We start from the raw sequence: 17,938 nt of genomic DNA on the forward strand, positions 1-17,938 counted from the left end.
GGTGGTGACGGCCACTAACCTGGATAGCTTTAAAAGGGGCTTGGACAGATTTATGAAGGAGAAGTCGATCTCTGGCTACCAATCTTGATCCTTCTTGATCTGAGGTTGCAAATGCCTTAGCAGACCAGGTGCTCAGGACCAGGGGCAGCAGAAGGCCATTGCTTTCACATCCTGCACGTGAGCTCCCAAAGGCACCTGGTGGGCCAGTGCGAGTAGCAGAGGGCTGGACTAGATGGACTCTGGTCTGATCCAGCAGGCTCTTTCTTATGTTCTTATGCATCCAATTCCGTTCTGCCCATAGCTGCTAACCTGCTGCATCTCCTTTGCTGTAAACTAGGAAACAGTCTCTGCATTGCTCTGGGGGCTCTGGAGACAGGGGTGTGTGTTGGGGCTGGTTTAGTATCAAGAGGCCGAAGAGTCTCAGAGTTAGACTCTGGCTGGGGAATCTCAGAGCTTGGACCTGGCTGTGGTTCCCAGCCTGAATGCTCCGCCTGAGCCTCTGGACCTGGTCCTGCAGGAACTATTGGTCTGCTCAGGTTCTGTGTTTACAAGTAGTTCTTGGGAGTCTGGAACCAAAACTGTCCCCTCATCTCCATCTGAGTCTTCCTCCCAGGGCTCCCCAGTTTGACCAGGCTGAGCCATAACAGGAACTGGTCATTCAGTTGCTCAGGAAGCAAAGTTGGTGCCCCGCCCACTGCCTTGGTTACCACACAAACAAAACTGGCACGATCTGTGGGTGGGGCCAGCACCAGTGGGCGATGCACGCTGTTCATCCATCAGCACATGGGCACTACCACGCCTAGGATGCTTGGAAGAAGAGTTTTTTGGATTTATATCCCCCCTTTCTCTCCTGCAGGAGACTCAAAGGGGCTCACAATCTCCTTGCCCTTCCCCCCTCACAACAAACACCCTGGGAGGTAGGTGGGGCTGAGAGAGCTCCGAGAAGCTGTGACTAGCCCAAGGTCACCCAGCTGGCGTGTGTGGGAGTGCCCAGGCTAATCTGAATTCCCCAGATAAGCCTCCACAGCTCAAGTGGCAGAGCGGGGAATCAAACCCGGTTCCTCCAGATTAGATACACGAGCTCTTAACCTCCTACGCTACTGCTGCTCTTTCTTTTTTTTCCATGACACTTAAAAGGATTTTATTTAGAGTACCAAGAATGTTAATTACCCCACCATCATTAACATAGCTCAACAATCTAAGCGCATGCTGACAAATTCACTTTTTTCTCCTATACACAATACAAAGATGAATAACAATAGAAGTCTAACATAGAATACAAAGGCATACTTCACTGAGTTTTGAAGTTAGATTGATTTTAAACTTTTATCAAAATGCTGAACTGGTTCTTATACTGCTAGTTTGAAATACATTTTGCTTAAAATGTGTTCATGAATGTGTTTATGAATGTGTTCATGGAAAGGTACTCACTGTCTGCGTGGTCCGTGGGTGCCAGGTGGGACGTGGCGCTGCCATTGACAATGGTGTCTGCAGTCAGGTGGGCAAACTGGGCTAGAGCAGCCACCAATCCAGTGGCATCTGCACCAACAAAGAGGAGGAGTCAAGACAACGCAACAGAGGTTTCAGGGTAACCGTCCTGTCCCAAATAAGGAAGGGGCTCTGGCCAGGGCCCCACCGCTCAGTTTACTCTGCTCCCCTTCCCACTTTCAGCCACCCAACAGTGGCACGTCCATTTGACTACTTCCTGGCCAGCTGCCTCTGGCCCCAGCTTTGAAATTACAGAGGCAAACTGTGGCAAAGGGTAGCAAACAGTAGGATGCCGGCTTCATGCGTTGGAAAATACCACCATTTGGAGCAGCAGCAGACCAGGGAGAGAGTTTCTGCTTGTCTTCCAGCCCTCCAGACCTTTCTGATGCCCATGACACCCAACACTTACCTGCCATATTGGCCAGGTAACGGCTGTGCCCGCTCTCCATGGCATTCACTGACTGCAGGGCGGCCTGGGCACGGCTGATGAGGTAATCTGCCAGGAGAGCAAAGCAAAGATTCATGAGAAAGACAGACTCACATCTCTGCCACTTTCTTGCCAGCCTGAAAGGTTCTTTGTTCTCCTATAAGAACTTAGTTGTTATGCCTCATCAAGTCGCTTCCGATGCACGGCGACTTTATGAATGAATGACCATTCACTCTATCATGAACAGCCTTGCTGAGGTCTTACAGATCTATCTCTCTATCTCTCTATCTCTCCCTCCCTCCCTCCCTCCCTCTCTATCTATCTATCGCTCTATCTCTCTATCTCTCTATTTATTTATTTATTGGATTTCTATACCGCCCCATCCCCGAAGGGCTCTGGGTGGTGTACAGCATAAAATTCATAACAATATCAAATAGAGGAGCAAATCATACAAACGCAACAAACAAATAACATAGCTCCATCCAATTAATAATCAATAAAACTCGCTAAAAACTCCATATAAACAGCGGTTAATACAATTGAATAATTAAATAGTTAAAAAGGCATTCAAAAAAATCCACCTTTAAAAATCTTCCCCAAAAAGGGAGAGCAGCGGGCCCCTCAATAGGAGGGTTACCCTGATGTAAACGGGGCAGAGAGGGGGCTTATTGGGGCTAACTTGCTGCTCTAACGTGCACACAAACACAAAGTTTAGGCTGAAGAACAATGAAAGAGATTCATTCGCGTGGCAAAGATTGCCGTCTACCTGGAGAACTGGTGCAGCGGATGTGGAGGGGATCGTCCACCTTGGCAACGGCATCCCGGATGATGCTCTCGGCCTCCTTCACCGTCCCTTGCAAGATGCTGAACTGGTCGTTCAGGAGTTTCTGCTGCAGGGCCTCTTCCTGGCTTTTCTGTTGGAAGGACCCCAAAAGTCTATCACTTTGTACTGCCATTCATACACTGTGGGGCATTATTCCATTTCTTAGCCCGTTAAATTCTTGCTGCAGCTCATAGATGTTCCCACTCCTTTGTCTACTGATCTATCCAAAATGCCTGATGCTTCTGCCTTAAATTTAATTTTCCTTTTCAAAATTTTAGAAATTTCTTCATGAATCCTCTTCCGAGATTATTTTGCCATCGCACAATTCCACCACTGATGGTAAAATGCACCCGTTTCTCTATTTCCAACAAAGATTCTGGTTACTACCGTGTTTCCCCGAAAATAAGACAGTGTCTTATATTAATTTTTGCTCCCAAAGATGCGCTAGGTCTTATTTTCAGGGGATGTCTTATTTTTCTGTGTTCTGTTCGTCGGGCATGCTTCCAAACAAAAACTTTGCTACGTCTTACTTTCGGGGGATGCCTTATATTTCGCACTTCAGCAAAACCTCTACTACGTCTTATTTTCAGGGGATGTCTTATATTTGGGGAAACAGGGCATTACTCATTCTAGCAATTATTATTCATTCTAGCAATTTTAACTGGAGTTAAATACCAACAGTAATGCATTATGTATATATTTCCTTTGAAGTAATAACTCGCTGAGAATTCCACACCATTTTTCCAGACACGCTGCCAATCTTCGAATTGAATATTATAACCCCCATTCCTTGCCCATGAATTCCTTAATAACTTCCCTCTCAGGCATTCTCTCTCTCAGCCTGGTCTACCTCACAGGGAGGATACAATGGAGGAGAAGAGAACCACGCATTCTGCTCTGAGCTCTTTAGAGAAAAGGCAGGATAAAAATGCACCTCCGTACCTCAATCAATCAAATATGTATTAATTTAGCAAGCTCCCCCCAGAAATATTTTGGATGAAACAGATGTGAATATTAAGTAAGATGTCTGAAATGAATAATGGGACCTTAAGTCCCCATAAGATGCTTTCATACAAAATGAATGATGTGCTTTAAATCTGCTTTCGATGCACTTTGCAACTGGATTTTGTGCGTGAGCAACATTCACTTGCAAATGATTACTAAAGTACACTGAAAGCGTGTTGAAAGTGCATGATTTGACATCTGTTATGATGTCTGCTAGGTGGTGGTGAAGTACAGGTACGTGGCAAATGCAAGAAGAAGAAGAAGAAGAAGAGGAAGAGGAAGAGGAGGAGGAGGAGGAGGAGGAGGAGGAGGAGTTTGGATTGATGTCCCCCCTTTCTCTCCTGCAGGAGACTCAAAGGGGCTGACAATCTCCTTGCCCTTCCCCCCCTCACAACAAACACCCTGTGAGGTGGGTGGGGCTGAGAGAGCTCCGAGAAGCTGTGACTAGCCCAAGGTCACCCAGCTGGCGTGTGTGGGAGTGTACAGGCTAATCCGAATTCCCCAGATAAACCTCCACAGCTCAGGCAGCAGAGCTGGGAATCAAACCCGGTTCCTCCAGATTAGAAACACGAGCTCTTAACCTCCTACGCCACTGCTGTACCCAGGCTAGCTTGCGAAGGTCCAAGTGGGAGAGATTCAAGCCAATGTCTTCCCTGGGACTTTTTGAGTCCTTCCAACAGAAAAGTCAGGAAGTAACCCAAGATCTTTCTAGCCAGCCCAGTGACCACAGACCACCTTCAGTGGCCAGAGACCTCACTTCGTGCTATTATGAAGCAAGATCTCTCCAGTCACCATCTTCCCACAAACCCCGTGCCCTACCTTGTCCGTGAGCTTCCCCTGCAGCTCCTGGACTTCCTTGGCCCGCCTCTCCACTTCCTGAGTTAAGAGCAGCTCCTTTTCTTGGACCAGACCCTTGGCGGATATGAGCTCGCACTCCTTTTCAGTGACCGATTTCCTCAGCGCATCCTTCTCAGCTTGGAGGGCTTCTATCTGGGAATTAAGGCCCAAACCAACCTGCAAGCAATATGGAGGGGAGAAACGTCCACTTGCTGCTTCGTGATGAAACATAGTCAGGCCCCAGCCCTGGCAGGCCCCAGCTTTCGTCCAGGTTGTCCATGCCTACCTGTTTGGACTGGCTGAGAGACTGCTGGAGCTGAGCCAGCTCCTCTGTCTTGGCTTCCAGATCTCGCTTCATTTGCTCCGTCTGCAACACCTGGTCTTCTAACTGCGCAAAGACCAAAAAGAAAGCCAGATTGGACACGTGCAAGAAGGGACGTGTCCATTGGACGAAGGCCATTGCTTTCACATCCTGCACGTGAGCTCCCAAAGGCACCTGGTGGGCCACTGCGAGTAGCAGACTGCTGGACTGGATGGACTCTGGTCTGATCCAGCTGGCTTGTTCTTATGTTCTTATGTTCTAAGGGACAGGAAAGGCCCCCAGTTCAGAGCAGAAGACCTACCTTCATTTCTGACTCCCGTTTCACCTGCTCCATCTGGAAGGTCAGCTGTTCCTTCACCCGAGCCACCTCCCCCTGGCTTTGCTGCGTGACCGTCAGCTGCTTGGCCGTGTCTGCATTCTGGGAGTTAAAATAAAATAAACATACTTAAAAAAGAAAGAAATTGGGCAGACCTAGAAAGCAGACTCCTTTTTCGCCTCTTCCTATCAGAGATGCAGAGAGCAGGAGAGAAAATGCCCCCCTGTCCAAAGCCCAACTCCCCTACCGCCAATTCTCTCCCACCTCTGCCCTGCTGCGTGATGCTTTCAACTGGAGATGTTGGGGATTGAACCAGGGGCGATCTGCATGCCAGGCAGATGCTTTACCACTGAGCCAGGGCTCCTGTTGGGGGGGCACAGCGCCTGGGAGGCTCCCGAGTACGGCAGCCATTCTGCTTGGAAAAGGGTCTCTCACGTGCAACTGACCTTTCCTTCCCAAATGTGGTTTCGGAGAAAACTGCTGACATTGCAAGACCTGTGGCTCCAATGCATACGTGCAAAATACCAAATCCTCTGCTCTAACCCGTGCTCTTTGCCCTGTCCATTGTATTGTGTTTCCCCTGCCTGCCTGCCTGCCCTGTTTGTTTTTCCACTTGTAAATTGTCAATAAAAGGGCTTGGAGGGAGATGGGACGGGAGAGTTGCCCCCTGCTTCTCTCACTCGCCGAAAATACATGCTGTCTCCTCCGTTGCTGTAAGACTACAGGCTCCTCGCCAAGGCTCCCCTGCCTTTTTTTTTGGCTCATAAGCGGCCATGTGATCACCCTCTCTGACCTGAAATTATGTGTACTTAAAAGATACCTTCCCTCAAAGCCATGATGTTCCCTCCCTGGCAAAAGTAGCCCAATTAGGCCAGGGAATTCCCTCTTCTGCAAGGGAGGGATTCTCAAATTAATGGGCAAAATGAAGCCAGGTGGGAAGACGGAAGAAGCCTCACCTTCCTCAAGAGCTCGGCGTGGGTGTTGATCAGTTCGCTGTGCTTTTCTTTCAGCTTGGTGTAGCGGAGTTCTGTGGCGCTGGCCTTTTCTGACACGGGAGGAAAAAAACATCAGAGCTGAGCCTTTTATTTTGGCAGTGAAGGATGCTCTCAATGGAAAGTGGGCAATTCGAGGTCTAAACGGCACCATCTCAACAGCCCCTGGATTGTGTGTGACCCCATAAAAGGTATTCTGCAAGTCTGTTCCACTAAGCGTGTGTATCTGCATCAAGTCACAGCTGACTTAAAAAGACGCTGTAGGATGTTCAAGACAAGAGATGTTCAAAAGGGATTTGCCGTTGCCTGCTGCTGTATCACACCCTGGTCGTCCTTGGAGGTCTCCCATCCAAACCAGGGACAACTAGAAGAAGAAGGAGAAGGACAAGGAGAAGGAGGAGAAGGAGGAGAAGGAGGAGGAGAAGGAGAAGGAGGAGGAGAAGAAGAAGAAGAAGAAGAAGAAGAAGAAGAAGAAGAAGAAGAAGAAGAAGAAGAAGAAGAAGAAGAAGAAGAAGAAGAAGAAGAAGAAGAAGAAGAAGAAGAAGAAGAAGAGGCAGCGGCGGCGGCGGCGGCAGCAGCAGCAGCAGAAGCAGGAGGAGGAGGAGGAGGAGTTGGAGGAGTTTGGATGTATCCCCTTTCTCTCCTGTAAAGAGACTCAAGACAGCTTACACACTCGTTTCCCTTCCTCTCCCCACAACAGACACCTCGTGAGGTCAGTGGGGCTGAGAGTGTTTGGAGAGAACTGTGACTAGCCCAAGGTCACCCAGCAGGCTTCATGTGCAGGAGTAGGGAAACAAACCCAGTTCATCAGATAAGAGTCCTCTGCTCTTTTAATGGAAGATCGAATTAACCAATACTATTTTGAATACAAATTTTATCTTATTTTATGTCATTTTACAGATTATTGCAATTTATTGTTTTTCTTAAGCCACTGAAGGTTTTTGAAATTGATTGAGTCCACCACTCATGTGAAGGAGTGGGGAATCAAACCCAGGCCGCCATATTAGACTCCACCTGCTCTTAGCCATTATCCCACACTCGATCTACCTAGACCTGGCAAGATGGTGCTATCCTGGTCAAGCATTCTACAAAGAGTGGCAAGATATTGTTTCGGATACAGCAGCATCTGAGAAAGCCAGTGTGGGGTAGGGGTTCCCCACTCTTATCTGGTGAACCGAATTTATTTCCCCACTCCTACACATGAAGCCTGCTGGGTGACCTGGGGCCAGTCATAGTTCTTCAGAACTCTCTCAGCCCCACCAACCTCACCAGGTGTCTGCTGTGGGGAGAGGAAAGGAGAGGAGTTTGTAAGCCACCTTGAGTCTCCTTACAGGAGAGAAAGGCAGGGTATATGTATACACCCAACCTCTTCTTCTTCTTCTTCAGCACAGACCTGCCTTTTTCCTGTTCCTGCCAAAAGACTCGGGGCAACCCACTACGTTCTGCAGCCCAAGAGCACCACCTACTTTCTGCCTCCAGGTAGAGACCCCTGCCCTTGTCACTCTCCATCTTGGCCTTCTGCAACCTCTCCAGCTCATCCCGGAGCTGCTCGTTGTCCACCAGGGCCTTCTGCTTCTGCTTCCGCTGCTCTTCCACCTCCGCCTCCAGGCTGTTGATCTGGGCCTTTAGTTGAGTGATGTACCTTTGAGCCTGGGAAGGACACAGAGAGAGGAAGGTGTGTTTTCCTGCACCAGGAGCAGTGGCGTATCTGCCAGAGGGACACGGGAGGGGGGGTAAACTGACCCCAGGCACCCCCCCATTAGATCACGTGGGGGGCACCGAGTGGGCCAGCAGCACTGTAATTCTACAGACAGCAAGGACAAGAAGCTTTCTTGGAAGGAAATGAATTCAGAGATTCTCAGGCTTTCCCACCCAGTGCCATCTTCCACAACCCTGCTTCCCTGAGCTTACCTCAAGTTTGATCTTCTCCAGCTCTCCGCGAAGCAGATCAATTTCTTTCTTTAGGTTCTCTATTTGGAGATCTCTGTGGATTCAAATACATTTTTTTTAAAAATGAGATGGTGCTGGGCCAGGCCTAACCTCTCAAAGAACACTAACATCAGTAGTTAGGAGCAGGAACATCAGGAGCAGCAGTGGCGTAGCAGGTTAAGAGCTCGTGTATCTAATCTGGAGGAACCGGGTTTGATTCCCAGCTCTGCCGCCTGAGCTGTGGAGGCTTATCTGGGGGATTCAGATTCAGCTGGGTGACCTTGGGCTAGTCACAGCTTCTCGGAGCTCTCTCAGCCCCACCTACCTCACAGGGTGTTTGTTGTGAGGGGGGAAGGGCAAGGAGATTGTAAGCCCCTTTGAGTCTCCTACAGGACAGAAAGGGGGGATATAAATCCAAACTACTACTACTACTACTACTACTACTACTACTGCTCCCTCTTCTTCCTCCTCCTCCTCCTCCTCCTCCTTCCAGAGAAGGTTGTCATCAGCTCAAAAGCTACTAGGATAAACCTGCTCTTTGCTGCAAACTTACTGGACAGGCTCAGGCAAGCGGGAGCGTATCCTCTAAAGATGGCGCTCAGGGCAAGCACTGAGCTGGGCACCACCCAACTGCATGTGGAGTTTGGGGAGTGGCACAGTTAAAGGCAGGGTCTGGTGGATCTAGCTTGAAACTACAGGCTCCCCCTCTGAAGTAGCACCCAGTCAGGCAGAGCCCAGTCTCGAACCGCGGACTCTGCCCTGGCCAGGTCCAGCTTTATGTTGCTGCCTCTGCCTCCAAAGGCTCACCTATGAAGTCACATGGACTTGGCTAGGGCAGAGCCTGCAGTTCAAGCCTAGCCTTTGCTTGACCGGGCCCAGCTTTAAACTGCAGGGTCTAGACTCTAGACCCAGCAGAGTCCAACTATGAACTGTGTACCTGCCCCTGAACTCCATACAGTTTGATGGGGGGGCAGGTTTCTGGGAGGCTCTGGGCTGCCTGGCACCCCCCCACCCGAGCAGCGCCCATGGCACAAGCCCTGGCTTGCCCCATCCTTGTTACAATCTTGCAGGCAAGCCCCTCACTTATAGCCCCAGTGTCTCGATTGTCACGACGATGGGGACACTGCCAACCACCTACCTTACAGGGGGTCGTCGTAAATAATAGATTGTGCTTTCTTTCTGAGTGCTTAAAAGTGCTATATGAAATAGTAAGCTTTATTATTCAGATGTTGGCTAAAAGCTCGGCATCTGCTGATCAAATTTATTGACTGATTTAGAAGAAGAAGAAGAAGAAGAAGAAGAAGAAGAGGAAGAAGAGGAAGAAGAAGAGGAAGAGGAAGAAGAGGAAGAAGAGGAGGAGGAGGAGGAGTTTGGATTTATATCCCCCCTTTCTCTCCTGCAGGAGACTCAAAGGGGCTGACAATCTCCTTGCCCTTCCCCCCTCACAACAAACACCCTGTGAGGTAGGTGGGGCTGAGAGAGCTCCGAGAAGCTGTGACTAGCCCAAGGTCACCCAGCTGGCATGTGTGAATTCCCCAGATAAGCCTCCACAGCTCAGGTGGCAGAGCTGGGAATCAAACCCGGTTCCTCCAGATTAGATACACGAGCTCTTAACCTCCTACGCCACTGCTGCTCCTTTAAAATATTTCCGCACTGCCTTTTCAGAAGGCCTGCTCAAGGAGGCTTCCAATTAACAACCACAATACGACAACACAAGCCACGTCACGACTGTCCCGAAATCAGAAACATACAAAAAAAGCTGATAAGATAAAGTCCTTGATTAAGGGTCCGGTACCTAGACGAGAGTAAAGCATAAAAGAAAGTAAAAATCCTGACCTGTCATCTCTGATGCCATTAGGAGGTCCAAAGGTTTGCTCAAATATATCACAAGCGACCTGGGAAAAAGATGGGAGAAAAGGAAATCAAAGAATTCCCATGGAATTTGTTCTCCCAAATTCTGCAGCAGTAGAAGAAGCCCTTGAACTTGCCCAAATGCTTTCCTGATGGGACACAGCTCACTGCAGGCATATGTGGGGAACAACAGGGAACCCTGCTTTTAATACTGCCAGGACGGTGCAGCATAGACTCCTCCCATTCAGGAAGGTTTTCTGTGATTGGCAACCATGACTATTGGATATTTGTTTACAAAATGACTACTTTGTCTTCCTGCCCTCATCTGGGCCACAAGATTCGCCAAGACTTTTATCTGACTCACAGATTAAAAACCAGACACAAATAATGCACTCAACCACACCTTTGCATAGCAAGTTCCACCCAAACACTTATTGATTGCTTCCCCACCTGGGGACATGGACAATATATACCCCACTGAGCGTTGCCTTCTCACTCTGTGATACACCTCTGAAGATGCCAGCCACAGATGCAGGCAAAACGTTAGGAACAAGATCCACCAGACCTCAGCCACACAGCCCAGAAAACCCACCACGACCATACACACACAAGTCTTAAAAACCATTTAAACCAAACTAAAATGCATCATTAAAACAATTAAAACCAAAGCTAAAATACATATTACAAGCGCTACTTAAAACACAGGGAAAGAAGGAGGAATCACGAAGGGACGCCACACAAAACAAAAAAGTCTTCACGTACTGGTGGAAGAAAGCAACGGAAGGGGGCAGGCAGGTCTCCCTGGAGAGAGAATTTCAGAGTTCTAGTATCACAGCTAAGAAGGTCTTCTCCTGCCATGCCACCTGGCTAATCTCTGAAGGTGGAGCACCTGAAGCACAGCCTTGGAAAATGACTGTAATGGTTGGATGGGTTCATAAGGAAGTAAGTGGTCCTTCAGGTACGTGGGCATGAGGCACACACCAGCTGACATACTCAGCCCTTACCATTTTGAGCTGCTTCGCCTGGAAGCCACGTTCCACAGCACAAAAGCCTGAATTCTACCTCCTGCTTGCATTGCACTAATTCATATATCACAGCTGCAAACCGTTTCTGGTAGCACAAGCTCTCTTTGAATCCTGCCATTTGAGGGCTTCTCTTGGTCTCAGAACCAACCCTTCCAAAAGGAGGCCCATCTAGGCCCCATCCTTACTCGTTGGTTGCTGACTGCAGAAATCAATATCCTCTTTTGGGGAGCTTGCAAATCTATAATTTTTTAAGGTCTTTTGCTGCTAAACTATGAAGTTGCAATTTCAAGATGATGTTTTAATCAGCTGGAATCTATCGGTTTGAAATTGTTAGGGTTTTTTTAATTACTGTCTTTTAGATCACTACTTTAGATCACTGCCACTACCGTGTTTCCCCGAATATAAGACAGTGTCTTATATTAATTTTTGCTCCCAATGATGTGCTATGTCTTATTTTCAGGAGATGTCTTATTTTTCTGTGTTCTGTTCGTCGGGCATGCTTCCCAACAAAAACTTTGCTATGTCTTATTTTTCGGGGATGTCTTATATTAGGGGAAACAGGGTATATATAGGAAGAAAGTAGATTCCTTGGAAATGTGATGTTGGAGGAGAGTTTTACGGATACTGCGGACTGCCGAAAAGACAAATGAGTGGGCTTTGGACCAAATCAAGCCTGAACTGTCCCTAGAAGCTAAAATGATTAAACTGAGGCTATTGTAGTACTTTGGCCACATTGTGAAAAGACGACTCATTGGAAAGGGCAATAATACTAGGAGAAGTTGAAGGCAGCAGCAAAAGAGGAAGACCCAAGATGAGATGGATTGATTCAATCAAGGAAATCAGTTTGCAAGACCTGAGCAAAGCTAAACAATAGGAAGTTTTGGAGGACTTGATTCACAAGGTTGGCATGAGTCAGCGCTTAATACATATTTATTAATTCATTAATTCATTTATTTATACTTTACATTTGTACCCAGCCAATCTCCCAAAGGTCTGGAAGCAGATTGTGGATCGACGTTGGTTTAGTTTCCTTGCAACCCACAACTAAAGGAAGTCCTGCACCCAGCTATAAATGTTTTCAATCGATAAAACATGTCACCCGAGGGTGTGCTTTCGCAAGACCAAGTTACGTGCAAATTTGTAGGAAGTTTGTTAGCTCAAAAGAGAAGGGAAACGTAATCTTGCCCATGTTCAGATGCCCTTAGAATCCTCTGCAGTGTTCAGGGCTAGGACGGGGCAACCAAAAGAGAGCCCCTGGGCTCAGCCCTAATGAAACATATACCTTTGGGGAAGGAGACAAATTTCACACTGTTTAGGAAGAGACCTGCACTTCTAAAATAGGCTGACCAGACGTCCCGCTTTTGGCGGGACAGTCCCGCCTTCAAACAATTTGTCCTGCGTCCCGCGGGTTATTTCAATTGTCCTGATTTTTGGGAGGCTGCCGCACTGCCTTCTGGGGCGCAAGGCAGTGCGGCAGCCTCCCGTGTGCGCGGCCTTCTGAGGCGCTGCCGTTTCCCGCCCTGTCACAGGGAGGGAAACGGCAGCACCCCAGAAGGCAGTGCGCTCCTGAGGCTGCGCGCGCACGCGGCCACCTACCCGCCCGTCTTGGTTCACAAAGGTGACCTTATTCTAAAATGCTCATCAGTCTCTCACCGCCTGCTCCACAGGTGCGGCTGTGCTGATCTCAATCAGGTTCTCTGGTTCTTCATCCTCGGGGGCTTCCTCGGGAATCACCACCACAGGCTTCACGTGCTCCGCCAGGGCCGACGCCCGCAGGAAATTGGGGGGATTCTATTGGAGGAACACCAAAAAAAAAAAAAAAGGATCAGGCTCATTTCTAGAAACTTGCTCATCCAAAAATACTGCCTCCTCATTATTTGGACAGGTTGGCCACATTGTGCTGCTAGGACTGGGTAAGACACAAATAAATTATGGGGGGAAACATTACAACAGCCCATTGGAAGGCTATATCTCCTGAACTTCTCTTTACCTTGATTTTGCGGGGGGGGGGGGGGGGTCTAACTTTGTAAAATGAAAAATGTAACTACTTAAAAAATATATTCTTGCCTCCACTGCCACAACTTGGTGAGCTCATACCAGATCATTAGACCTACCTCTATACCCTCAGCTTTCCCACTTGCATGCCCTGAAAACTGTAAAATTGGGTTGGATTTTTTTTCTCCCAACAGCGCAAACTTCTATTTCTCTTTCCTCCCTGCCCCACGTCAGGCCCATCTGCCTCTTTTATCCTTGTATTAGATGCCATGACTTATCTTTTCTGCTTCACACTGGTAATGTTGGTGAATGTTCCATGACACCACAGTCACTTGGCTAAGACAAAAAAGAGCCATTTGGGGGATCAGTTTTCATCTAATTTGTTTGGAACTGTTATTTGCCATCGAAATCCCAGAAACATACATGCAGAGCATTTTGTAGAGCACTAGGACTAAAAATCCCTGTGTTCGAATCCTGAATACAGGCAGGCAGACACAAGCTACTTTGCACTGACGCTGATATAACTTGGTATATGCTCCGGGACGCTCTCATTAGTCTTCTTATGTTCCAGGACAGGTTGCGGGTTCAGGCGTTGTGACCCTCCGCTCTAGGACATCTGCACACCCACATATACAAATCATGGGATTCCAAGTTTTGCAACATCGTCACAAGAAAAAAAAAGAGGGTACCTCGGGCAGCCGTGGGATCTGGATGAGACGCTTGAAATACAGCATATCTGATGCTCTGTTGAAAAAGTTTTTGAGGCTACAAGGAGAAAAACAAGGGAAACTGTCCATCTGTGGGCAAAGAGCAGGAAGGCAAGTCCTACCAGATTGATTGATTGATTGATTGATTGATTGATTGATTGATTGATTGATTGATTGAGTGAGTGAGTGAGTGAGTGAGTGAGTGAGTGAGTGAGTGAGTGAGTGAGTGAGTGAGTGAGTGAGTGTATGTGTGTATGGATGTGTGTATGGATGTGTGTATGGATGTGTGGGTGGATGGATGGATGGATGGGATTTTTATACCGCCCAACCCCCGAAGGGCTCTGGGCGGTGCACAACACAGATTCCACATACAAAATAAACAGACAAAACCCCCATTAAATTAAAATGATTTAAATTTAAGAGTTTAAAACACAGCGGTAAATTCAATAAAAATAAAAATGGCGTCAGCAATAACCCCAGTTAAACCCTCCCAAGGAGGGGGAAACCGAACAAAAGTGGGTCCCCTAGATGACAGGGGGACTCCGAAACCGGGGGAATAGAAGGGGCACCTCGATCAGCAGCTGGGCACTCCAAAAGCCTGGTGGAACAACTCAGTCTTACAGGCCCAGATCACATCAAAGGTCCATCTAGACCAGGGGTAGGGAACCTGCGGCTCTCCAGATGTTCAGGAACTACAATTCCCATCAGCCTCTGTCAGCATGGCCAATTGGGCTGATGGGAATTGTAGTTCCGGAACATCTGGAGAGCCGCAGGTTCCCTACCCCTGATCTAGACCAGCATCTTCCTTCTCTGGATGACCAGGCAAATGCCTCCAGGCGAGCCACAAGCACCCCATGAAGGCAATAACTCTGCCCTGTTATTTGTCACCCAGCAACTAGCATTCAAGGGTAGAGTGTCACAGAAAATGGAAGTGCCCTGTTGTTATCCTGAAAAGGCAGCCACTGAAGACCAATAGGGAGAATACTCTTCGATGGACCTCTCCTCCATTAACTAATCTGCTCCCCTTTAAGAAGCCAAATGGTCAGCACAAAATCTTGGGGCAACAAGCCCCACACGCTGCACAGCTGCGCTGCAAACACACAAGCCTCAGCTTTTGAAAAGACAATACCTTTCTAGATATCAGGGCAACATGCGCAGAAAATCCCCCGCCACTGGCTCAGCCAGATGGGAAGCTGAGTAGAATTTCCGCAAATCAGACAGTTCTGTTTTACAGTTGCCAGGTTTAAATACTAAACACAAGTTAAACGAGGAATAGGGGTTGGGGGGGGGGGGGGCTGCGTCTGAAAGAGGCAGAGGAGGCAAACAGAACTGGCAAACAGAACAGTTTTGTTTGGCCTTCCTCCCAAGTTCCGGTGTTGTTTATTGACATGTTTTTACTTAATTATTTTATAATTTAAAATGCTCTTTTTAATTGTTTGAGTATTAGTTCTGACTACTTTGTGCCACACAGAAGTGAAATCACACACACAAACACATTTGCCCACTACTAGAAATCTAGAATCTCAAGGAGAAAGTTAATCCACAAACTGTTATGTCAGATTTATAAGTACAGAGTTTTTTTGGGTTTCTAAATGGATGGACATTTAGTCGCTACTGCAGGTTCAAGTGGTAAAACTCAGAAGAAAGGTCAGTGGAGTTACCTGCGGAACTGTTCATGGAATCGGTCCCGATGTCCTTGTAGCGTATCGGCTGGCAGGCCTAAAATAGCCACAGAGGAGAAATGAAGAAGAGTTTGGATTTATATCCCCCCTTTCTCTCCTGTAAGGAGACTCAAAGGGGCTGACAATCTCCTTTCCCTCCCCCCGCCCCCGTACAAAAAATACCCTGTGAGGTGAGTGGGGCTGAGAGAGCTCCGAAGAACTGTGACTAGCCCAAGGTCACCCAGCTGGCATGCGTTGGAGTGCACAAGCTAATCTGGTTCCCCAGATAAGCCTCCACAGCTCAAGTGGCAGAGCGGGGAATCAAACCCGGTTCTCCAGATTAGAGTGCTCTTAACCACTACACCACGCTGGAGGAAGAGGAGGTCAGAGTTCTTAAGGCATCGCACACCAAGCCAAGGCAGCATCTACATCCCTGAACACATTGCTGAGGGTTCTACTCTGGGTCCATTTGCAAGAGATGCTAAATAGACAGCCCGCTTCCACTTCCATCAAGCTCAAAACAACAGACTTTGCTCCACATGGCAACTTCTTAATCCTGCATGTGTGTTTGATGCACCTTAGAGGGGAAACATCCGCACACCTGCTCAGAGACTTAAGCTTCCAGAGACCCTGAGGAGTCCTGAAGAATAATCACACAAGCAGAGGTGGGATCCAGCAGGTTCTCACAGGTTCCCGAGAGTAGGTGACTAATTATTTGTGTGTGCCGAGAGGGGGTTACTGATTGGTGATTTTGCCACGTGATTTTTGCCTTAGTTATGCCCCTCCTCTCAGCTGTAGCGCGCAGAACTTGAAGCAGTCTAGCAGGAGGTGCACCGGCGTGCGTGGCAGCCTGCGCCTGCGTGCATTCGTTTCCCGCCCAAGAACCGGCGTAGCGGCTGCATCCTTGCCATGGCCCCGCCCAGGAATGCCCCGCCCCCATAATGCCTGGCCACGCCCCCGTCATGCCCAGCCCCATTGGCGCTATGCCACAGTTTGAATCCCACCACCATGGGAACCTGTTACTAAAATTTTTGGATCCCACCACTGCACACAAGTGATTAACACCACCAACCAGGCCACCACGGGGACAAAAAATGAAGAGAGTGGTTTGGCAGGGAACAGAAACAAAGGGATGCTGCGACCTGCCCGTAGTCAGACATTTTTAAAAGCAGCTTTCTGGATGCTGAAGCTATCATGGGTACTCACAGCCCACGGGCAAAATGAATACAGCGCAGGGCTAAATTGTGCTTTCTTTGAATTAAAATGGATTTAAAATAGGTCGGGCATCCAGAAATATATTTGATCTCCTTCCCAAGTTTCAGAGCGTAGCTCTTCTTAGCCCAGAAGAGCTGCACAAACCAGAGCTACACACAAAAAAAGAGCTACACAAACCAGCCCACAACATTCTCAATGGTTAATATTGTCCAGCTCAGCAACCCCAAAATGATAACTTCATCTTGGGAGGAGGCATTGCTGTAGGACTCAAATCTCTCCGGAAAAGCCCCAGCCGAGGAGGATTCCAGACCCCCAGTGGAACTAAAGCCTGCGAATGCCGCTTCCTCATTGGCTTGTCAGAATTATCCTGTCTGAAACGGCAAAAACCAGGTCACTGCAATTGAGGAAATTACATACACCAAGCAGGAGGAAGCGCATAGCTCCTCAATTACAGCAGCTTTTATAAATGCCCTTACACATAAACATAATGCATTGAGGGTGTGTGTGTGTACTTAAGATTTTGTTTCTGGGTTTTGTTTTCCAGTTGCGGCAACAATTGACACAGGACATAGTGTTATCCAGTAGCCCAGATGGATTTAAAAGGAGATTAGACAACCCGCCAATGCCTACAGGCCACAGTGGCTAAAATGGAGCCTCCCCATTCATAGGCAGTGTACCTCCAAAGGGCAGTTCTTGGGATATAACAGCAGGGGGAGACCCTCCTCTCTGCCCTGCTGGCAATTTTTGCAAGGGCAATAGTTAGCTATTGGGAGAACGAGAATGCTGGACTCCATGCAGAGACACTCCCCTGCAAAACGGGCTTTTCTGATGTTGTTAGGATTTCGATATTTCTGGATTTTGTTTTATTGTGCTTCCCTCTCTCTGCACTTTTCACAGACCCATTTATTTTACAGCATGAATGGTTAAATTGAAAGATGGCTTTTTAATTGAACCTGTGGCCAACCTTTTGCAGTTCGTTTGTCAAAAGCTGGATGTCATAACAAATAAAAAACAGAGCCTGCCAGGTTAGGTGGGTTGGAGGGAGAGAGAGAAAGACTGGGCCAGGGTCATCCAGGAAGCTTCACGGTGGGAATTTGAACCTAGCCCACCCCCTAGGTCAGCCTGAGACCCAAGCCACTATACTACATTGGCTCTGTTGGAAGTAGCAATATCGAATGTGCCATGACTCTGAGAAGACCCAGCTGGGGGTGGACAAGTGGTCAGCTATATTCTGTCCCACCAGAAGTTCCTCCTCCTCCAACCCTCCCCTGCCCCAAACGCCAAGCCCACCTCCACCCCCCACCCCCAAACTCACCGCTCACTCGCTCCCCCGCCTGCTCATAAT

The 17,938-nt window shown here is 48.2% G+C and overlaps 1 protein-coding gene across 2 annotated transcripts in view; it reads right to left on the reverse strand.

Annotated features, from left to right (window-relative positions):
- Positions 1–17,938, reverse strand: part of HIP1R (huntingtin interacting protein 1 related) — a 75,414-nt gene that overhangs the window by 14,203 nt on the left and 43,273 nt on the right. For both annotated transcript variants that reach the window (XM_048514470.1, XM_048514469.1), the window contains exons 9-21: positions 15,379–15,436; positions 13,700–13,775; positions 12,669–12,806; positions 9,976–10,034; positions 8,122–8,194; positions 7,677–7,860; positions 6,175–6,263; positions 5,204–5,320; positions 4,867–4,968; positions 4,563–4,757; positions 2,682–2,829; positions 1,898–1,984; positions 1,432–1,539 (exon numbers count right to left, since the gene is read on the reverse strand). In XM_048514470.1, coding sequence (XP_048370427.1) covers positions 1,432–1,539; positions 1,898–1,984; positions 2,682–2,829; positions 4,563–4,757; positions 4,867–4,968; positions 5,204–5,320; positions 6,175–6,263; positions 7,677–7,860; positions 8,122–8,194; positions 9,976–10,034; positions 12,669–12,806; positions 13,700–13,775; positions 15,379–15,436 — 1,434 coding nt within the window. The remainder of the gene's footprint in view (positions 1–1,431; positions 1,540–1,897; positions 1,985–2,681; positions 2,830–4,562; positions 4,758–4,866; positions 4,969–5,203; positions 5,321–6,174; positions 6,264–7,676; positions 7,861–8,121; positions 8,195–9,975; positions 10,035–12,668; positions 12,807–13,699; positions 13,776–15,378; positions 15,437–17,938) is intronic.

The sequence above is a fragment of the Sphaerodactylus townsendi genome, linkage group LG13, assembly GCF_021028975.2.
Source record: "Sphaerodactylus townsendi isolate TG3544 linkage group LG13, MPM_Stown_v2.3, whole genome shotgun sequence".
NCBI classification, from domain to species: Eukaryota; Metazoa; Chordata; class Lepidosauria; order Squamata; family Sphaerodactylidae; genus Sphaerodactylus; species Sphaerodactylus townsendi.